Here is a 20,093-nt window from a genome sequence, read left to right as displayed (position 1 = left end):
TGTGCTTAGTGTTCCTCCCAGGACTCACTATGGATCGCTATGTCGTCCAGGTATGCGCAGGCAAAATCCTGGAAGCCATCAAGGAGTCTATCTACCAAGCGCTGGAATGTGGCGGGGGCATTCTTCATCCCGAATGGCATAACCTTACCCCCTTAAGGACACATGACATGTCTGACATGTCATGATTCCCTTTTATTCCAGAAGTTTGGTCCTTAAGGGGTTAAAGTGGTATAAGCCAAACGGGGTGACGAATGCCGACTTGGGGATAGCTTCCCTGGCCAGGGGGATTTGCCAATAACCTTTACAGAGGTCAATGGTAGTTAGATAGTTCCCCCTGGCTATGCGATCCAGCAACTCATCTACCCTGGGCATGGGGTATGCATCGGTCACGGTTTTATCATTACGTTTCCGATAGTCCACACAGAATCTGGTAGTACCATCTTTCTTGGGTACCAGTACTACCGGGGACGCCCAAGGACTATCGGAGGACTCAATGACCCCAGCTTGAGCATCTCAGTGATCTTTTTTCATCCCTGCCCGGACCGCCTCGGGGATCCGGTAGGGGGCCTGTCTTAAGGGTTGTTGCCCTGGGGTGTCTACTTGGTGAGTAGCTAAGTTGGTGTACCCTGGTTCCTGTGAGAACATCGCCTGTTTCTCTTGGAGCAGTTTGTGTAGCTGCTTCCTCTCCACTGGGTTAAGTCGGTCCCCTATCTGTACTTGGTTCACTATATCAGACGGGCCATTCGGGATTAACAAGTCGGGTATGGGCAGGCTATCGGGGTCTTCGGCTGTGGGACTACAAATGGCCAATACATCTTCTGGTCATTGAAGATATTCTTTTAACATATTTACGTGGAATATCTTTCTTAGGTTCTCATCGTGACAGCTGGCAATCACATAGGTAGTGTCCCCTCTTTTCTCTACTATCTGGTAAGGTCCCTGCCAGGCTGCCTGCAACTTGTCTGCTTTAACTGACTTGAGTACCATCACTTTCTGCCCTATACAAAAACTCCCTTTTCTCGCTCCCCTGTAATACCAGACTTTCTGTCGCTTCTGGGCCACCTGCAGGTTAGCCTGGACTGACCTGGCTAGTTGTTCCATGCGGTCCCTAAGCTCCGGTACATAAGGTACGATGGGGACTCCAGCGTTCTCTGTCTCTCCCTCCCAGTGCTCACGGATCAGGTTCAGGGGACCCCGTACCTTACGTCCGTACAGCAGTTCGAAGGGAGAGAACCCGGTTGTTTCCTGGGGCACCTCCCGGTAAGCAAACAGGAGATGCGGCAGAAAACGTTCCCAGTCTCTATATTCCTGGGTAAAGGTTTTTAACATCTGTTTGAGGGTTCCGTTGAACCTCTCACATAGCCCATTGGTCTGAGGATGATCCGGGGAGCTGAGTAGGGATTTTATTTTGCAGACGTGCCATAGTTGTTGTGTTAGTTCCGCTGTGAATTGGGTGCCTCTGTCGGATAGGATCTCCCGCGGAAATCCTACCCGGGAGAAGACCTGTACCAATGCGTTGGCTACGGTGTCTACCTTGATATTAGATAGAACCACGGCCTCTGGATAGCGAGTAGTGTAGTCCACCACGGTAAGAATATATCTCTTCCCGGATGGACTAGGGGTGGCAAGGGGCCCTATGAGGTCGATGGCTACCCGGCTAAAAGGTTCCTCTATAATTGGCATGTTTACGAGATGTGCCTTAGGGTGGTCTCCTCTTTTGCCTACCCGTTGGCAGACCTCACATGTGTTGCAGTATGTGCGTACATCTGCATGTACTCCTGGCCAGAAGAAAGTATGGGTGATACGTTTGAGGGTACGGGTTACGGCTAAGTGTCCGGCTAAAGGGATATCGTGACCCACTCTGAGTATATCACATCTATACTTATGGGGAATGACTAGCTGTCTCCTATGGTTCCCTTTCTTTTCGGTATGTCTGTATAGTCGGCCCTGCTCCCATGCGAACGTCTCTTGGTCTGATCCCCCCGTCCCTGTGTCGGCTCTCTCCCTATATTTCTGAAGGGTCGGGTCAGTTTTAGTTTCAGCCTCAAAGGCTGCAGGGGTATCCCAGGGTAATGGGGACGGGTGATTAGTCACAGTCGGGTTTGATCTTACCTGGGGTCTGGGGCCCTGCCAGCTTGCAACCGGGTCGTGACCGGATGTGGTCGCTGTTCGGTATACAAAGTTAGCCCTCTGTGAAGGGGCACTTAGCCTGCGGTTAACCGCAATGTTCTACATTCTAATTGAGCCCAAATGCCAGATTGAAGGTGGTCCCTGTTCGTGCCTCTTTCGGTAGTTTAACCATCGGTAGATAAGGCACGAACAGATATATACTGGGCCGTCAATTAGCCTGCGGTTAACCGCAAACCGCAACTTCCTGGGTGATCAATTGGTGGCACACAATCTCAGCCGGTTGGTCGACCGTTCGGTAGTTTGAGAGGTGACCGGGGTTAAGTGGCGGCACAGGCTAGGAGCCGGGTGGTCGGTTGTTCGTTTGACGAACCGGGGTATATATAATCCATTCGGAAGAGGGTGCAGCATTCAAGTACCGAAGTCATAATATACAAAATAGTCAATATAATCCGAGTTTGTAACAGTTTTGTAACAACAGGGTTAAGAGATACCAGTGGGGTAAGAGTCACAGGGTTAAGAGATACCAGTGGGGTAAGAGTCACAGGGTTAAGGGATACAGTGGATTAAGAGACACGGAGTTAAGAGATACCAGTGGGGTAAGAGTCACAGGGTTAAGGGATACAGTGGGGTAAGAGTCACAAGGGGAATAATATTTCCGGAAAGTGGGTTAAGATACCGAAAAGCGCGGGTAAAACACATTCAGTGCACTACTTGCCGCAAAACAATATTGATCTGTCTACACAACACACACACAAATACCAGAAGTGTGGCAGGGGAAGGATAGATGTCGCCTGATTCATGCAGATTGCTATGGAATTAATCCTTCACGGGTTCATCTCAAAAACCTGCAATACACCTCGCTAGCAGGGAATGCAATGTGAAACGTTTCTTCTAGAGCTCCATGGCAAAACAACGCCACAACGATCCAGCTCTCTGATGCTACATATACTGTAATAATGTAAAATGTGCAGGATCGCTCTATTCCATCATATGATCCACTTCCGTATATACACAACAAAAGGGGTTAAATAAAATAAATCTGTTCTACAATCACTGCGATAAAAAACCCAGAACTCACCTGAAACACTCCGCTATCATAGTCCGTCATTGACCACAGGTCAAAGTCTGTGTTTCGGTCGTTATAGCTATCCATGCTCACTGTGCCGGTGATTCCTGAATAACACATAGAATTAAAATATCTCTTCAATGATCAGTAACTTTAACGTGAGTCCATCAAGAATAAAACAGATGGGAATTAGAGAATGCATGGTATGGATATAGAGATAGGATACAGAGATAGGAGGGTGCGGATACAGAGATAGGAGGGTGCGGATACAGAGATAGGAGGGGTACGGATACAGAGATAGGAGGGGTACGGATACAGAGATAGGAGGGTGCGGATACAGAGATAGGAGGGTGCGGATATAGAGATAGGAGTGGTACAGACATAGAGATAGGAGCGGTGTGGATATAGAGATAGAAGGGGTACGGATACAGAGATAGGAGGGTGCGGATACAGAGATAGGAGGGGTGCGGATACAGAGATAGGAGGGTGCGGATACAGAGATAGGAGGGTACAGATATAGAGATAGGAGGGGTACAGATATAGAGATAGGAGCGGTGTGGATATAGAGATAGGAGGGTGCGGATATAGAGATAGGATACAGAGATAGGAGGGTGCAGATACAGAGATAGGAGGGTACAGATATAGAGATAGGAGGGTACAGATATAGAGATAGGAGGGGTACGGATAAAGAGATAGGAGGGGTACGGATATAGAGATATGAGGGGTGCGGATACAGAGATATGAGGGGTACGGATATAGAGATAGGAGCGGTGTGGATATAGAGATAGGAGGGTGCGGATACAGAGATAGGAGGGTGCGGATACAGAGATAGGAGCGGTGCGGATATAGAGATAGGAGTGGTACGGACATAGAGATAGGAGCGGTGCGGATATAGAGATAGGAGGGGTGCATATATAGAGATAGGAGGGGTGCGGATATAGAGATAGGAGGGGTGCGTATATAGAGATAGGAGGGGTGCGGATACAGAGATAGAAGGGTACGGATATAGAGATAGGAGGGTACGGATACAGAGATAGGAGGGTACGGATATAGAGATAGGAGGGGTGCGGATATAGAGATAGGAGGGGTGCGGATATAGAGATAGGATGGGGTATGGATATAGAGATAGGAGGGGTGCGGATATAGAGATAGGAGGGCTGAGGATACAGAGATAGGAGGGGTGCGGATATAGAGATAGGAGGGGTATGGATATAGAGATAGGAGGGTTACGGATATAGAGATAGGAGGGTTACGGATATAGAGATAGGAGGGGTGCGGATATAGAGATAGGAGGGGTATGGATACATAAATAGGAAGGGTATGGATATAGAGATAGGAGGAGTATGGATATAGAGATAGGAGGGGTACGGATATAGAGATAGGAGGGGCATGGATATAGAGATAGGAGGGGTGCGGATATAGAGATAGGAGGGGTACGGATATAGAGATAGGAGGGGTGCGGATATAGAGATAGGAGGGGTGCGGATATAGAGATAGGAGGGGTATGGATATAGAGATAGGAGGGGTATGGATATAGAGATAGGAGGGGTGCGTATATAGAGATAGGAGGGGTATGGATATAGAGATATGAGGGGTACGGATATAGAGATAGGAGGGGTACGGATATAGAGATAGGAGGGGTGCGGATATAGAGATAGGAGGGGTACGGATATAGAGATAGGAGGGGTACGGATATAGAGATAGGAGGGGCATGGATATAGAGATAGGAGGGGTACGGATATAGAGATAGGAGGGGTATGGATATAGAGATAGGAGGGGCATGGATATAGAGATAGGAGGGGCATGGATATAGAGATAGGAGGGGTACGGATATAGAGATATGAGGGGTACGGATATAGAGATAGGAGGGGTACGGATATAGAGATAGGAGGGGTATGGATTTAGAGATAGGAGGGGCATGGATATAGAGATAGGAGGGGTACGGATATAGAGATAGGAGGGGTGCGGATATAGAGATAGGAGGGGTAGGGATATAGAGATAACCCTTTCAGTGTTTTACTATGTGATGTCATAGTTGTGCTAAGCGCTGTATTGTTGAGTTGTGTTTAGTTGTGCTAAGTGTTGTATTGTTGAGTTGTGTTTAGTTGTGCTAAGTGTTGTATTGTTGAGTTGTGTTTAGTTGTTCTAAGCACTGTGTTGTTGAGTTATGTTTAGTTGTGCTAAGTGTTGTATTGTTGAGTTGTGTTTAGTTGTGCTAAGTGTTGTATTGTTGAGTTGTGTTTAGTTGTGCTAAGTGTTGTATTTTTGAGTTGTGTTTAGTTGTGCTAAGCACTGTGTTGTTGAGTTGTGTTTAGTTGTGCTAAGCGCTGTGTTGTTGAGTTGTGTTTAGTTGTGCTAATTGTTGTATTGTAGATTTTTGTTTAGCTTTGCTAAGTGTTGAATTTTGCCATTGTTTGTTGAGTAGTTTAGTAATACTAAGATATGTGTAATTTAGACTGGCAATTAATGATGCTAATTGCACTGTGTAGTTGTATTTAGTGTTTTGTTTATTGGCGTGTTGTGGTATTATATCTAATAATTGTAATTTGATTGTTGTGGTTTCAAGTTTATCACATTTAAGTTTGAGTTGTGTATTTTGTATTTGTATTTAGTGATGATAGTTATTGTGTTGTTGACCTTATCCTCTCTACAAACCTTGCATCTTGCGACTGCGTACTTTCTGGACAATCTTCAGGCCATCTGTTTCAGAACCCCCCTCTGTCAGGGTTTCATTGAGGGCATGGGCGTACAACAGGGCTCCATCATAGAAACAGCCAGCAATAAAATTCATCTGTGAGCAAAGAGAGTAAGGTGGTCGTTATACACCAATAAAGCATCCCATCAATGCCACGGTCTAAACAGATCCCTCAATAGCGGAACAGATGACCAATAAAAGAAACCAAAGTGAGGGGGATTCTATCACCCTATAGAAAGTCTCCTTTTCATTTGTCAGCAATAGAAGAACATGAAAATGAGGGAAAAACCTTCATTTTTTTAGCCAAAAAGTACTGACTGTCTGGGATTTCTTGCATCTTAGAGCATTATCAATTTTAGCAAGACAGACAGTGCTTTAAATCTTATATAGACCCCAAGAGATGCCACGTGCAGTGATATAACCCTTGTTCCCTTTCAAATTAAAATCTGGATTTCTATTTGATTCACTTGTCCCTTATTGCTGTATAGTCAGGAGATCTCTCTGATCCTTTTTCTAGTTTAGCGAGGTTCTTTAAGACATGCCACCATATGAAAGTCTTCCTCACAAAGAAGCTACAACCAGCAATGTAGATCCACCACAAACTATGTCCAGAACCATCGTTGGTAGTTAGAAAGTGTTGCATGTCAGATATCAGATTAATGTGTTGGATACTATTATTACTTCAACAAGACCTTCTTTGTAAAACAACAGACCCTAAACATTTTCATCCCATCTGCCCCACAGGAGATCCATAAATTACAAAACCGGGTGTAATCTGGAGTCCCGGGGGCCCAGGATCTTTCCAGTAAAAACCATATAAGAATAGGAATCTAAAGAAGAAATTAACTATTAGGGCCCATGGTCCTTCTCTATCTCAAGGAAACAGTAAAATATTTGACATTTGAATACACATGATTTGCTAGAAGATTTCGGTCAGCATAATGTTAATGGTAAATGAGGGGCCCTCTCTGTAAATAAGTGATGTGCTCTGGGGGGGGGCCTTACATTTTCACGCTAGTACGTTCTCGTACCTTCTGCCTCTGCATCTGGCTTCGATCATTCTGGGTGAAAACATACACTACTCCTCATCAACTTCATATTTTACAGCTGTTTTAAGAGCTATAAAAGTGCAGAATAACAGTGTCTGGTGCAAGTTATCTCCCCTGACATGTTTACACATTTTGTAGTACTAAATAATACAGAGTGTGTTCAATTTTATAAAATAAATGGAAAACTTAAATCATTTAAACTATTGTCTCCCATGCAGACATTTCGAGAAGCGAGGCAGTACATTTATATATATTAAATGAACTGTGGCGAAAGTGACCTCGGTTTTTGGAGGGGCCTCCTGCCATGCGACTATGGTCCTGGGATGTATTGCCCTTCTATGAACTGATTTGGGCATATTGTATTTTATTATGCTGCTACTGGCCCTTTAAGAATCATCTGGGGGCATACTGTGGAGTTACTGGGTGGCCACCATTTCATGTATCACAGGCACATGGTGAGAACAATGGATGAAGCACATGGTGAGAACAATGGATGGCGGCCATTTTAACTCACAGACACTGTTGTGACTTTTCTAAACGGTGCCATCTTGCCGGTATTTGGTGCACAAAGACATTGTGCAGTAGTTTTAAACTATACAACAGGGGACACATTATACAGTAATTATTTTTCATATAGCCTGTATATGTTCTGGGTCCAGCCACCCACCCACGAAGCACAAACAGCAGTACAGCCCACCCACAATAACTGGTTATTACACCTGGATAAAGTAGCAACTTGTCCATGTCCAGGTGCCTCACCACGGCTGTGCGGGGGACTGGTAGACTGCCTTGGTGGGTTGCTGAGTGGGCAGAGACCAGCGGTATTCTGCCCTGGTGCCAGCGCTACTACGGAAGTAGCCTGGTTGGAGCCTGGTTGTGAGCGGGGGAGACCGACTGTCTCCCCTCTGGATACACCGCTCTGTGGCCGGGGGACAGGACCGACCGTCCTTACCCCTTGTGCTGAAAATACAGAGACTACGGTCCCATCTGCACCGTTGGGGGGCGTAACATCTCCCCTTGGTGGGTTAGGCTGCCGCTGGAGAGAGGGTGTAACAAGCTCCTCTCTCTGAACTGTAAACTGCCTCTGGGGAGAGGGGGTAACAGGCTCCTCAGCCTGACACTCTCTCTGCTGGTGGAGAGGGGGACCAGTTGTCTCCCCTTTCAATATTTTGTCCTGCGGCTGGGGTGTGTGACTGACGGTCTCTGCTCCCTGCAGGACCCTCTGCCGCTGGGGAGGAAGGACGGCACCTTCAGCTCCCTGGGGTACACACTGCCGCTTGGGAGGAAGGACGGCACCTTCAGCTCCCTGGGGTACACACTGCCACTGGGGAAGAAGGACAACACCTTCAGCTCCCTGGGGTACTCACTGCCGCTGGGGAGGAAGGACGGCACCTTCAGCTCCCTGGGGTACACACTGCCGCTGGGGAGGAAGGACGACACCTTCAGCTCCCTGGGACACACACTGCCGCTGGGGAGGAAGGACGGCACCTTCAGCTCCCTGGGACACACACTGCCACTGGGGAGAAAGGACGACACCTTCAGCTCCCTGGAGTACACTCTGCCGCTGGGGAGGAAGGACAACACCTTCAGCTCCCTGGCATACACACTGCCGCTGGGAAGGAAGGACGACACCTTCAGCTCCCTGGGACACACACTGCCGCTGGGGAGGAAGGACAACACCTTCAGCTCCCTGGGACACACACTGCCGCTGGGGAGGAAGGGCGACACCTTCAGCTCCCTGGGATACACACTGCCGCTGGGGACTCTCCCCACCTGCCAACTCACGTGCCCACTCTGCTTTGGCCTGCAGGTACTCAGCCACGTGTCTCCTCACGGGCTGCACGTATTTCTCCGGGGGCCGTGATCTCAGCTCTTTGTCAAACTCCTCCTGCGTGTAGCTGGGCGCCATGCTTGTTCTACAGTTGCTTCTTTTGTAGATAGGGTCCCTGTACGGGTACTGGCGTTGCCATTCATTTGTAATCCAAGGAATGGTGTTGCCCTGTAGCTGTCCTTCTGGGCTGTGGAAATGATCCCGCCGCTTGCCACCAATTGTAATGGACCGTTTTGCTCACCAGAAGATAAAAACTGTTTAGGCGATAATCCCCTTCCAGATAGACAAGCAGCTACTGCAATCACATAGAAACATAGAATGTGACGGCAGATAAGAACCATTCGGCCCATCTAGTTTGCCCAATTTTCTAAATACTTTAATTAGTCTCTGGCCTTATCTTATAGTTATCTTATAGCCTTATGCCTATCCCACGCATGCTTAAACTCCTTTACTGTGTTACCAATCTCCCAAACTGCAAACTACACAAATTCACCAACTCCCGAACAAGAGACACACGACCACTGGAAGCAGCCGAACAGGAAAAGCTATACGAACAACTTACACTCCTGGCAATCGGCATACAATCAAATCCCTCCCAAGAATGAGACGACACTTCACTTTGAGGGTTAAGCAGGAACTGACTGTACTGGCACATACAGTCTCTTTTATTCCCAATCCACAAACATAGTACAGCCCACAGGGTTTTACAGAACAACCAATCAATCCGTACAATACACACAGACACTCCCACACAAAATCCTCCCCTCTGCCTATGATATGATTACTGAACACAATGGGTAATCTCATTATCACAGGCAGAGGAATACAGTTTTTACACAATATTCATAACTTTGAAAGTATCACATAAAACGTACATTTTCCGAATCCGCATACTCCAAATACAAACATATGTCAAAATCATCCAAATTGGTCCATTGGTTCAAAAGATAGATTGAAGTCCTTTGTGACCAAATGAAGCATGGCTTTTCTGCCCAAAACCAGTTCCACAGAGTCTTCTATCCTGGAGATAATTGAGAAGTAATCCTATTATCTCCAAGGACAGAGGCAAAACTCCATTAAGCACATGGCAGTAAAAAGACAGTAAAATACAATAAAATACACAAGGTTACATTTATTACATAAAATACAGACATTCTACCTATCCCCAGATAGCTTAGATCTGAGCGCACGTTATTACCGGATGGCGCTCAGATCACATACATACAGTTCAATCGCCATGGAGCCAAAGTCTTTCATACAGTCTTTCAGTCTACGGCTGGGCTTCATGGCATAGCTATCTGGGGTAGCATGGCTTTAACAGTTCGCAGAAAGGCACAAACCAGCCTTTCTGCAGGGAAAAAGAACAGGGGCCATAGTCTAAAGGGAGCAGGAGAGCAACCAGGCTTCTCCAGTTCACAGTGGCGAAGTTGGTTTTGCCACACACACCATGAATCAAGCACCTATGGCTCTACACTGTGGGATTTCCATTGTTTTGCTTAGTAAACTGGAGATAAACTGGGACTGTCAGTGGGATGGAGGTATGTAACTAGGCAATGCTAACACGTTCAGGTTCTGGTCTTTAAACTCAGTGGGATGAAGGTCTAGACTGTAACTAGGCAATGCCAACATGTTTAGGTTCTTGGTTTTAAAGTCAGTGGGATGGAGGTCTGGACTGTAACTAGGCAATGCTAACACGTTTAGGTTCTTGGTTTTAAAGTCAGTGGGATGGCGGTCTGGACTGTAACTAGGCAATGCCAACATGTATAGGTTCTTGGTTTTAAAGTCAGTGGGATGGAGGTATGTAACTAGGCAATGCTAACACGTTCAGGTTCTTGTCTTTAAACTCAGTGGGATGAAGGTCTGGACTGTAACTAGGCAATGCTAACACGTTCAGGTTCTTAATTTTAAAGTCAGTGGTATGGAGGTCTAGACTGTAACTAGGCAATGCCAACATGTTTAGGTTCTTGGCTTTAAACTCAATGGGATGGAGGTCTGGACTGCAACTAGGGAATGCCAACACGTTGAGGTTCTTGGCTTTAAACATTTCAAGTTTTGCTGAATGTTTGCAGTCCTAGTTACAGTCCAGACCTCCATACCACCAAGTTTAAAGCCAACACGTTCAGGTTCTTGGTTTTAAACTCAGTGAGATAGAGGTCTGGACTGTAACTAGGCAATGCAAACACATTCAGGTTCTTGGCTTTAAACTCAATGGGATGGAGGTCTGGACTACAACAAGGGAATGCCAACACGTTGAGGTTCTTGGTTTTAAACTTTTCAAGTTTGTCTGAATGTTTGCAGTGATTGTGGCGGAGCTCCAATACTCAACCAGAGTATCCCCACCAAAGTGCCTCTCCTTTTCCCACTGAGTCATCTGTGCTATAGCCACCCACCCACCAACCCAAATATCAGTTGAAACTTGATGAAGGGTGAAAATCAGACTACCTTTATTGGTCACAGTACATACATTTATGAGGGGGTCATTAACTAAAACAACACAGGTCCCAAGTAAGCACCTCTGTGCCTGGGAGATAACAAGAATTGCTAATCTAATTAACCTCCAGACATCAGGGCACCATAACAAAATATCCCAAAATGTAAATCTCCACAGTAAACCCCACATATCAGGAATCCCCGGATAGCTGAACTTGTCTGCTGTATACAGTTCAAATAGTGCCCTGGTTCTCTGTAAGATCACCACAATGTTCATCCTTCTTTTACAGAGATGTTGAGCGCAGATTGTGTTCCACTTTCTAAGTGTATCGACTGAGTACTGGGTAAGTGCCTGGGACTGGGGGCATCAGCATTGGCTTAGATTTGGGAGAGTTACATGGGTAGCTCCTTATTATTTTTTTCTTTTTCTGCTGGATGAGACATACAATCATTTTTTTTTTAAATAGAGTAGGGAAGGTTAAATTGTTTGTTTCTTTTTTTCCCAGGTGTATGAGTGCTTGCTCATTTACATTTTTCAATATTTTGTTGTTTATTTATGCATATTTTTTTTTATTTGCAGATGGATATGTATATAACTTGTCCATGTATGTATACTACCTGGACATTGGTTTCCTTGGTAACCGTAATCATGTGATCCCAACCATTGTGGGTGGCCACCCATTACTTTCAGGTGTTTGCTATTTATTTATGGGTATATAAGGGTATGTTCTACCATTTTGTAACATGCTTTTTGGTTGACTTTTCCCCTCTTCTCACTATTTCTGGTATGAATGTGTTTGTTTTATATGTATCATTTGTTGGGTTGTTGTGCCCGGGTGTCTTCATGACTTAGTAGAAATTAGGTTACTAATTCATTTTTTTGTCATCATTCCTGTTGGGATGTAATTGCAGAATTTCTCGCATATTTGTTTTGTACTACATAGTTACATAGTTACATAGCTGAAAAGAGACTTGTGTCCATCAAGTTCAGCCTTCCTCACATATGTTTTTTGCTGTTCATCCAAAAGAAGGCAAAAAACCCCAGTTTGAAGCACTACCAATTTTGCAACAAACTAGGAAAAAAATCCTTCTTGACCCCAGAATGGCAGTCAGATTTATCCTTGGATCAAGCAGTTATTACCCTACATTGAAAGATTATATCCTTGAATATTCTGTTTTTGCAAGTATGCATCTAGTTGCTGTTTGAACATCTGTATGGACTCTGATAGAACCACTTCTTCAGGCAGAGAATGCCACATCCTTATTGTTCTTACAGTAAAAAAACTTTTCTTACACAAAATCTTTTTTCTTCCAGTCTAAACGCATGACCTCGTGTCCTATGTAAAGTTCGGTTTGTGAATCAATTTCCACATAATGGTTTGTATTGGCCCCAAATATATTTATATAATGTTATCATATCCACTCTCACGCGATGTTTTTCGAAACTAAATATGTTTAAATTTCTTAACCTTTCTTCATAGCTGATATGTTCCATTCCTTTTATAAATTTTATAGCCCGCCTCTACACTTTTTCTAGTGCCATAATATCCTTCTTTAGAACAGGTGCCCAAAATTGCACAGCATATTCAATATGTGGTCTTACCAGTGATTTATAAAGAGGCAAAATTATATTCTCATCCCGAGAATGAATGCTCTTTTTCATGGATGACAATACCTTACTGGCCTTGGCCACTGCTGATTGACATTGCACATTATTGCATAGTTTGTTGTCTATAACAATTCCCAAGTCCTTTTCGTGTGTTGTTATCCTTAATTCACTTCCATTAAGGGTATACGTTGCTTGTGCATTCTTTTCGCCGAAGTGCATAACTTTGCATTTTTCAACATTAAATTTCATCTGCCATTTTAGTGCCCAGTCCTCCAGTCCATCTAAATCCCTCTGCAGCAAAGTAATATCTTGCTCACATTGTATTATTTTAGAGTTTTATGTCATCTGCAAACACTGAAACATGACTTTCAATGCTTTTTTTTTTTTTAAGATAATTTATAAACATGTTAAATAGAAGGGACCCAGAACAGACCCCTGAGGGACACCACGTGCCACCTCTGTCCAGCTTAAAAATTTACCATCAATGACAACTCTTTGTACTCTGTTTTTAAGCCAATGTTCTACCCAAGAACAAGCATTTTCATCTAGGCCGATTTCTTTGAGTTTGAACATGTCACGTATTCAACTGCTTATAAAAAATGTGGTTAATGGCATTTACTGTCCACACATGAAAAGTTGTGCCGAGCAGCAACCTAATCCACAGAAGGGTTAATGCTGAGCAGCAATTATGCAAATGGAAACCTGGTACCTGCCTTTGAGGTCAGGTTACAGCCTATCAGATCTAGAGGAGGGGTATTTAGGCCCAGTTCTCATCCTGCTCAGTGCCCTGGCGTGGTTTCCCTTGTGGTTGTCCGAGAGCGCGTTATTGATTCTGGTTATTTGACTTTGGCACTGTTTTTGACTTCCCTGTTTTCTGGCATCCCTGACTCCTGGTTTTTCCTTATCGTTGTGTCTCTTTCTGTTTCCCTTGACATCGGCTATTCCTGACTATTCTTTGGTACGTTAGTTCGGCCATTCTAAGGTCCGGTATACGATAACTCAGTCCTCTGTGTTACACAATTCTACGTGCTGGATCATTCTGTAATCCTGGCAGAACACTAATCTATTGTGTGGAACTGTATCAAAGGCCGTTGCAAAATCCAAATAGATCACATCCACTGCAACACACTGATCTATACTTCTACTTACTTCTTCGTAGAATGCAATCAAGTTCATTTGACATGACCTTCATAATGCTAATGCTTCATGATGCTTCATAAAACCGTGCTGATTTTTCTGATAACCATGTTCTTCTCAAGGAATTCTTGAATATTATCCCTTTGACGAGACCAATCGTCACATTAGAGGAGCCTGGCTGCCTGCCTGCTGCCTTTTGCCTACGGACCGGCATTTACATACTTTATTTTCCTATGCAGAAAGGTCTATTCATGTATGTCTGCCCGGGCGTTCGGTAGATTCTTTCTACCGAACAAACAGCCGTCTATTGGCATCCCAGGAGCCGCGGTTAGCTGGCAGGCGCCGTTAATTGGCCGCCCAGAAGCCGGCGAGCGCCGCCAATTGACCATCCAGTAGCTGCGGTTAACCGCAGCTTAATTGACTATACTGGATGGCCGCGGCTACGCATACTGAACACTGGATGGCAGCAGTCTGCAGTTCACACGTGGCCGGTTCATTCACGGATTTACTGAATGAACTCATTTAACCCAGATAGCTATGCCATGGAGCCTATTCGTATAATAAAAGACTTTGGCTTCATGGCAATTGAACTGTATATGTGGTCTGAGCGCCATTCAATAATAATTTGCACTCAGACCTAAGCTATCTGGGGATATGTTGCATGCCTGTATTTTATGTAATAAATGTAACCTTGTGTATTTTACTGTCTTTTTACGGCCATGTGCTTAATGGAGTTTTGCCTCTGTCCTTGGAGATAATTGGATTACTTCCCAATTATCTCCAGGATAGAGAGGAAGGATTGTGATGTAATTGTAGGAGTGTTTATCTGTGTTGTATGTTTTGATTGGATGTTCCACAAAACCCTGTGGGCGGGACTTTGTCTGTAGAATGTGTATATAACAACAATAAACCCACAGCTCTGGCTGTTCACTGCTTGACCCTCAACACGGAGCTTTGTCTCGTTCTTCGGGGGATTTACTGTATGCTGTTAGAGACTGATTGCCAGGAGTGTAAGTCGCTTGGGTGCTTTTCCTGTTCAGCTGCTAGCAGCTATTCGTGAGGTTCCAGTTCGTGTCGGGGACCAGGAACCAGACAGAGACGGAACTAGATGCAAACACACCTTTATTGATAAATAACAATAAATAACAAAAGCCAAGTCCAGGAATCAAGCAGGGGTCAGTCACCAGAGCGGGTAGTCAGACAAGCCAGGGATCAGGAGCACGGAGAGCAGCGGAGTCAGGAACAAGGCCGGAGTCAGGAACCAGGAACAAACAGGAAACACAGGAACAAGGAGACTTCTGGGAAACAGGAAACCACGCAAGGGCAAGGAGGTTCTGGGCTTAGCTGCTTAAATAGGCAGAACTGATTAGCAGCAGGGTTGATTACTACTCACAGGTGAGTAACCGTGGCAACAAGCAGAAGGAGCTCATAGTAATTGCAGCTGAAAACTCAATCACTGAAACAGAAAAGGGTTGCTGTTTAAAACAGCAAAGAAACCCTGACAGTACCTCCCCCTCAACGACTCCCCCCATCTCTGCTGGTGGGTCCGGGCTTCATGGGGAAGCGGGCATGATAGGAACGAAGGAGGGATGGTGCATGGACATCAGAGGCTGGAACCCAGGAGCGTTCCTCTGGACCGTATCCTTTCCAGTGCACCAAGTATTGTATCTGTCCTCTGAAGACCCGTGAGTCAATGATGCTGCGTATTTCATATTCCTCATGATTGTCAATCAGAACAGGACGTGGACGTGGCACTGAGGTGGTGTAGCGATTACAAACCAACGGTTTCAAGAGGGAAACATGGAAAACATTTGAGATGTGCATGTTAGCAGGAAGGTCAAGTGCGTAAGCTACAGGGTTAAGCCTTCGAAGTATACGAAATGGCCCAACGTATCGGGGTGCCAGTTTTTGTGAGGGAACACGGAGGCGTAGGTTGCGGGAAGACAGCCAGACCCTCTCTCCGACCTGATAGGTAGGTGCAGGAAGGCGTCTGCGGTCGGCCTGGAGTTTGTAGTTCTGCATTGCGCGTTGCAAAGAATTCTGAACCTGCACCCAAGTGGAACGGAGTTCCCTGAGATGTTCCTCCGGTATCCCCTGTGGCAAGAATGTATCAGGCAACATGGACGGTTGAAACCCATAGTTTGCCAAGAATGGGGATAGCCGGGAGGAGGCATTAATCGCACTATTGTGGGAAAACTCCGCCCAGGGTAGCAGATCAGACCAGTTGTTCTGGTGGTCAGAAATGTAGCAACGCAGAAACTGTTCCAGTGTTTGGTTAGCTCGTTCCGCTGCACCATTGGATTGCGGGTGGTAGGCCGAGGAGAAGGAAAGCTGAACTCCCATTTGCGTACAAAAAGCTCTCCAAAATCTGGACACGAACTGGCTACCCCTATCTGAGACTATCACTTTGGGTAACCCATGCAAACGAAAGACCTCCCGAGAAAAAATTGTTGCAAGTTCCTGGGAAGTTGGTAGTTTTTTCAAGGGAATGCAATGTGACATCTTCGAGAATCGGTCAACAACCATGAGAACAACTGTATTGCCACGGGAGACCGGAAGATCTACGATAAAATCCATGGACAAGTGGGTCCAGGGTCGTTCACCATTAGGTATGGTTTGCAGGAGACCCACTGGAGGGCGTCGTGGGGTTTTATTTTGAGCGCACACAGGACAGGCAGCTACAAAAGCGGTGACATCCGAACGGAGACTAGGCCACCAAAATTGCCGGGAGACGGACCAGATTAACTGTTTTTTGCCTGGATGTCCAGCTGCTTTGGGGTCGTGGTATGTACTCAATAGTTTCGTACGGAGGTTAATAGGTACAAAACAACGGCCATAAGGTTTCTCTGGAGGAGCATTACTTTGTGCAGCCAGAATCTCCTCGCCTAGGGGTGAGGTGAGGTTAGTACGGATGGTTGCCAGTATATGGTCCGGAGGAATCACAGGAGTAGGGGTTATCTCCTCCCTAGATGGAGGGGAGAACTGTCGAGACAAGGCATCAGCCCGAATGTTTTTAGTACCGGGCAAGTAAGAAACCACATAATTGAATCTTGATAGGAATAGAGCCCATCTAGCCTGCCGGGGGGAAAGCCGCTTAGCTTCGGAAAGATATGTAAGATTCTTGTGGTCTGTGAGGATGAGGATTGGCACTGAAGCACCCTCAAGAAGGTGCCTCCATTCTTTGAGAGCTAGAATTATGGCTAGAAGTTCTCTATCACCAATCTGGTAATTGCATTCCGCCGGGTTCAATTTCCTCGAGAAATACCCGCACGGATGCCTGGGGCTCTCAGGGTTAGGACGTTGAGACAGGAGGGTGCCTACTCCTGTCTCAGACGCATCGACTTCGAGAATGAATGGTAAGGCAGGGTTAGGGTGTGCCAGTATAGGAGCAGCAGTAAAGGCGACTTTGAGAGACTCAAAGGCAGTAATGGCTTCTTGTGACCAATGCTGTGGATCAGCATCTCTCCTGGTCATGTCCGTGAGAGGTTTAACCAAGGAAGAAAAGTTGCGTATGAACTTCCGATAATAATTGGCGAAGCCCAGAAAACGTTGTATAGAGCGAAGACCCGTAGGTCGAGGCCATTTTAGTACAGCCGAAAGTTTCTCAGGATCCATAGAGAATCCAGCATCTGAGATAACATATCCCAAGAATGTGACCTGTTTGCAGTTAAACTCACATTTTTCCAATTTGCAGAACAGATTATTTTCTCTAAGTCTCTGTAGAACACGAGAAACGTCTGCGTGATGGTTCTCGAGAGATGTGGAATGGATAAGAATATCATCAAGATAAACCACCACACATTGCTGCAGCATATCTCGCAGGACGTCATTTATAAATTCTTGGAAAACCGCCGGAGCATTGCAAAGACCAAAGGGCATTACTAGGTATTCGTAATGGCCGCTCCTGGTGTTAAATGCGGTTTTCCATTCGTGGTCCTCTTTTATCTGGACGAGATTATATGCCCCTCTCAGATCAAGTTTGGTGAAGACCGTTGCTCCCTTGAGGCGGTCAAATAACTCCGTGATTAATGGAATGGGGTAGGCATTCTTAATAGTAATGCGATTGAGACCCCTATAGTGGATACAAGGTCTCAACTCGCCATCTTTTTTTTTTTACAAAGAAAAAGCCGGCCCCGGCAGGAGAAGATGACTTCCGAATAAAACCTTTAGACAGTGCATTGGTAACATACTCCTCCATGGCTCGATTCTCTGCTACAGACAGTGGGTAAATCCGGCCACGGGGAGGATTGGCACCAGGTTGGAGTTCGATACCACAGTCATACGGATGGTGTGGTGGCAGAACGCTGGCTTGACCTTTGTCGAATACATCTTGGAATTCTTGGTACTCAGCGGGTAAGGAAGAGGCACAACATGCGCCCAAAACTTTGACCGGTTTCTGGAGACAGGAAAATGTGCATTGCTGGGACCATGATAATATCTCAGCTTTGCGCCAATCAATTGTGGGGTTATGCTTCTGTAACCAAGGGTATCCCAAAACAACCTGGTAATATGGAGAGGAAATGACCTGGAATTGGATCGTCTCATGATGTAGAGCCCCTTCAGCCAGAGATATGGGCACGGTTTCTTGGGTCACGTGGGTTGGCTGTATTGGTCTGCCATCGATGGCTTCGAAGGCTAGTGGAAAGTTGCGAGACTGTAAGGGTATAGAGTGCTTTGATGCAAATGCACAATCTATAAACAAGCCTGCGGCCCCAGAATCAAGAAATGCCTGGGTTTTAATGGATGAATCAGGCCAGGAGAGGATAATAGGCACCAAGGGTTTGCGCACACATATCTCTGGGTCTGCAGAAAGACCACCTAAGATCTGCCCCTGACAGTATCTTGGGTGCGGGCCCTTTGCCAGACGAATCGGGCAAAACTTTAACACGTGACCGTGGTGTCCGCAGTATAGGCACAGACCCTCCCTCCTCCTAAAGGCTCTCTCCACAGACAGAGGACTCAGGACCAGGAGGCATGGAAGGTGAGGGAGGTTCGGGTGGGCAAGAAAAGCTTGGTGCCAAATTTACAAGAGGCCTCCGCAGGCGCTCCCTGGATGAGGATCTCTCTCGGAGTCTGATGTCAATGAGGGTGACAAATGATATCAGTTCTTCGAAATCTTTAGGTAATTCTCTGGCTGCAATCTCATTTTTAAACACATCGGAGAGACCCTGTGCAAAGGCAGCAACGAGAGTCTCGTTGTTCCAGCCACATTCTGCTGCCATGGTACGGAATTCACTGGCATACTCAACAATAGTTTTTGTGCCCTGAGCATTAGACATGAGTAGTTCGGCAGTAGGGGTGGAGCGAGCTGGAATATCAAAAACCCTTTTGAAGGATGCAACAAATTCAGGGTAATTGTAAATAATAGGCTTCTCTGCCTCCCAGAGAGGTTTTGCCCAAGCTAGGGCCTTTTCAGACAGCAAAGAAATCATGAAGTGAACCTTGTCACTGTCTGTAGGAAATGCCTGGGGCAGGATTTCAACGTATCCTTTAACCTGATTTATAAATTCTCTGCACTGAGCTGGGTTGCCCCCAAAATACTGAGGGAGCGGGACAGACCCAGTCATTTCTCTAGCCACTACAGGTTTGGAGGCTACAACCGGTGCTGGAACAGGAAGTGAGGCAGAGGCGGGTAAGTAGGTTAGGTATAGGTGTCTTGCCTGTACCATCTGTATTCATGGCCCTTGCGTAATGTCAGGGACCAGGTGTTAGGATCGGGACAGGGATCCAACACGCAGAGTACAAACAGTAGCCAGATACGTATACCGGACCTTAGAATGGCCGGACTAACGTAAGTAGTACCGTATAGAATGGTCAAAGACAAGCCGAGGTCGAGGGTAACAGAAGACAGGTAAGCGAGAGACAAGCCGAATCAAGGGTAACAGAGATAAGCAGAGTAAGGTAAACAAGCCGGGTCAAAACCAAAAGGGATAATAGAATACACAAGCACTGAGTGACTAGAACAAGCTAGAACCACGACAGGGCAATGAGCTAATGAAGGAAGCTCTGTTAAATACCCTGTTCAGAGCAGTAACCACACCCCCGAGACGTCCTGATTGGTCCTGCAGCAATTGACTGACAGGTCGATCCGGGGGAGTGTCCTGATGATGACTGTAACGGATCACCTGGCACCCCGACCGGGTGCC

General features: G+C 45.9%; 1 protein-coding gene across 2 annotated transcripts in view; it reads right to left on the bottom strand.

Moving 5' to 3' along the window:
• NPR2 (natriuretic peptide receptor 2) overlaps positions 1–20,093 on the bottom strand; it is a 266,856-nt gene that overhangs the window by 156,840 nt on the left and 89,923 nt on the right. For both annotated transcript variants that reach the window (XM_063453527.1, XM_063453528.1), the window contains exons 4-5: positions 5,852–5,987; positions 3,209–3,303 (exon numbers count right to left, since the gene is read on the bottom strand). In XM_063453527.1, the coding sequence (XP_063309597.1) occupies positions 3,209–3,303; positions 5,852–5,987 (231 nt within the window). The remainder of the gene's footprint in view (positions 1–3,208; positions 3,304–5,851; positions 5,988–20,093) is intronic.

This window comes from Pelobates fuscus, chromosome 5 (genome assembly GCF_036172605.1).
Source record: "Pelobates fuscus isolate aPelFus1 chromosome 5, aPelFus1.pri, whole genome shotgun sequence".
NCBI classification, from domain to species: Eukaryota; Metazoa; Chordata; class Amphibia; order Anura; family Pelobatidae; genus Pelobates; species Pelobates fuscus.
Note: the sequence above shows the minus strand (reverse complement) of the source record. Positions and strands in the feature narration are given on the sequence as shown.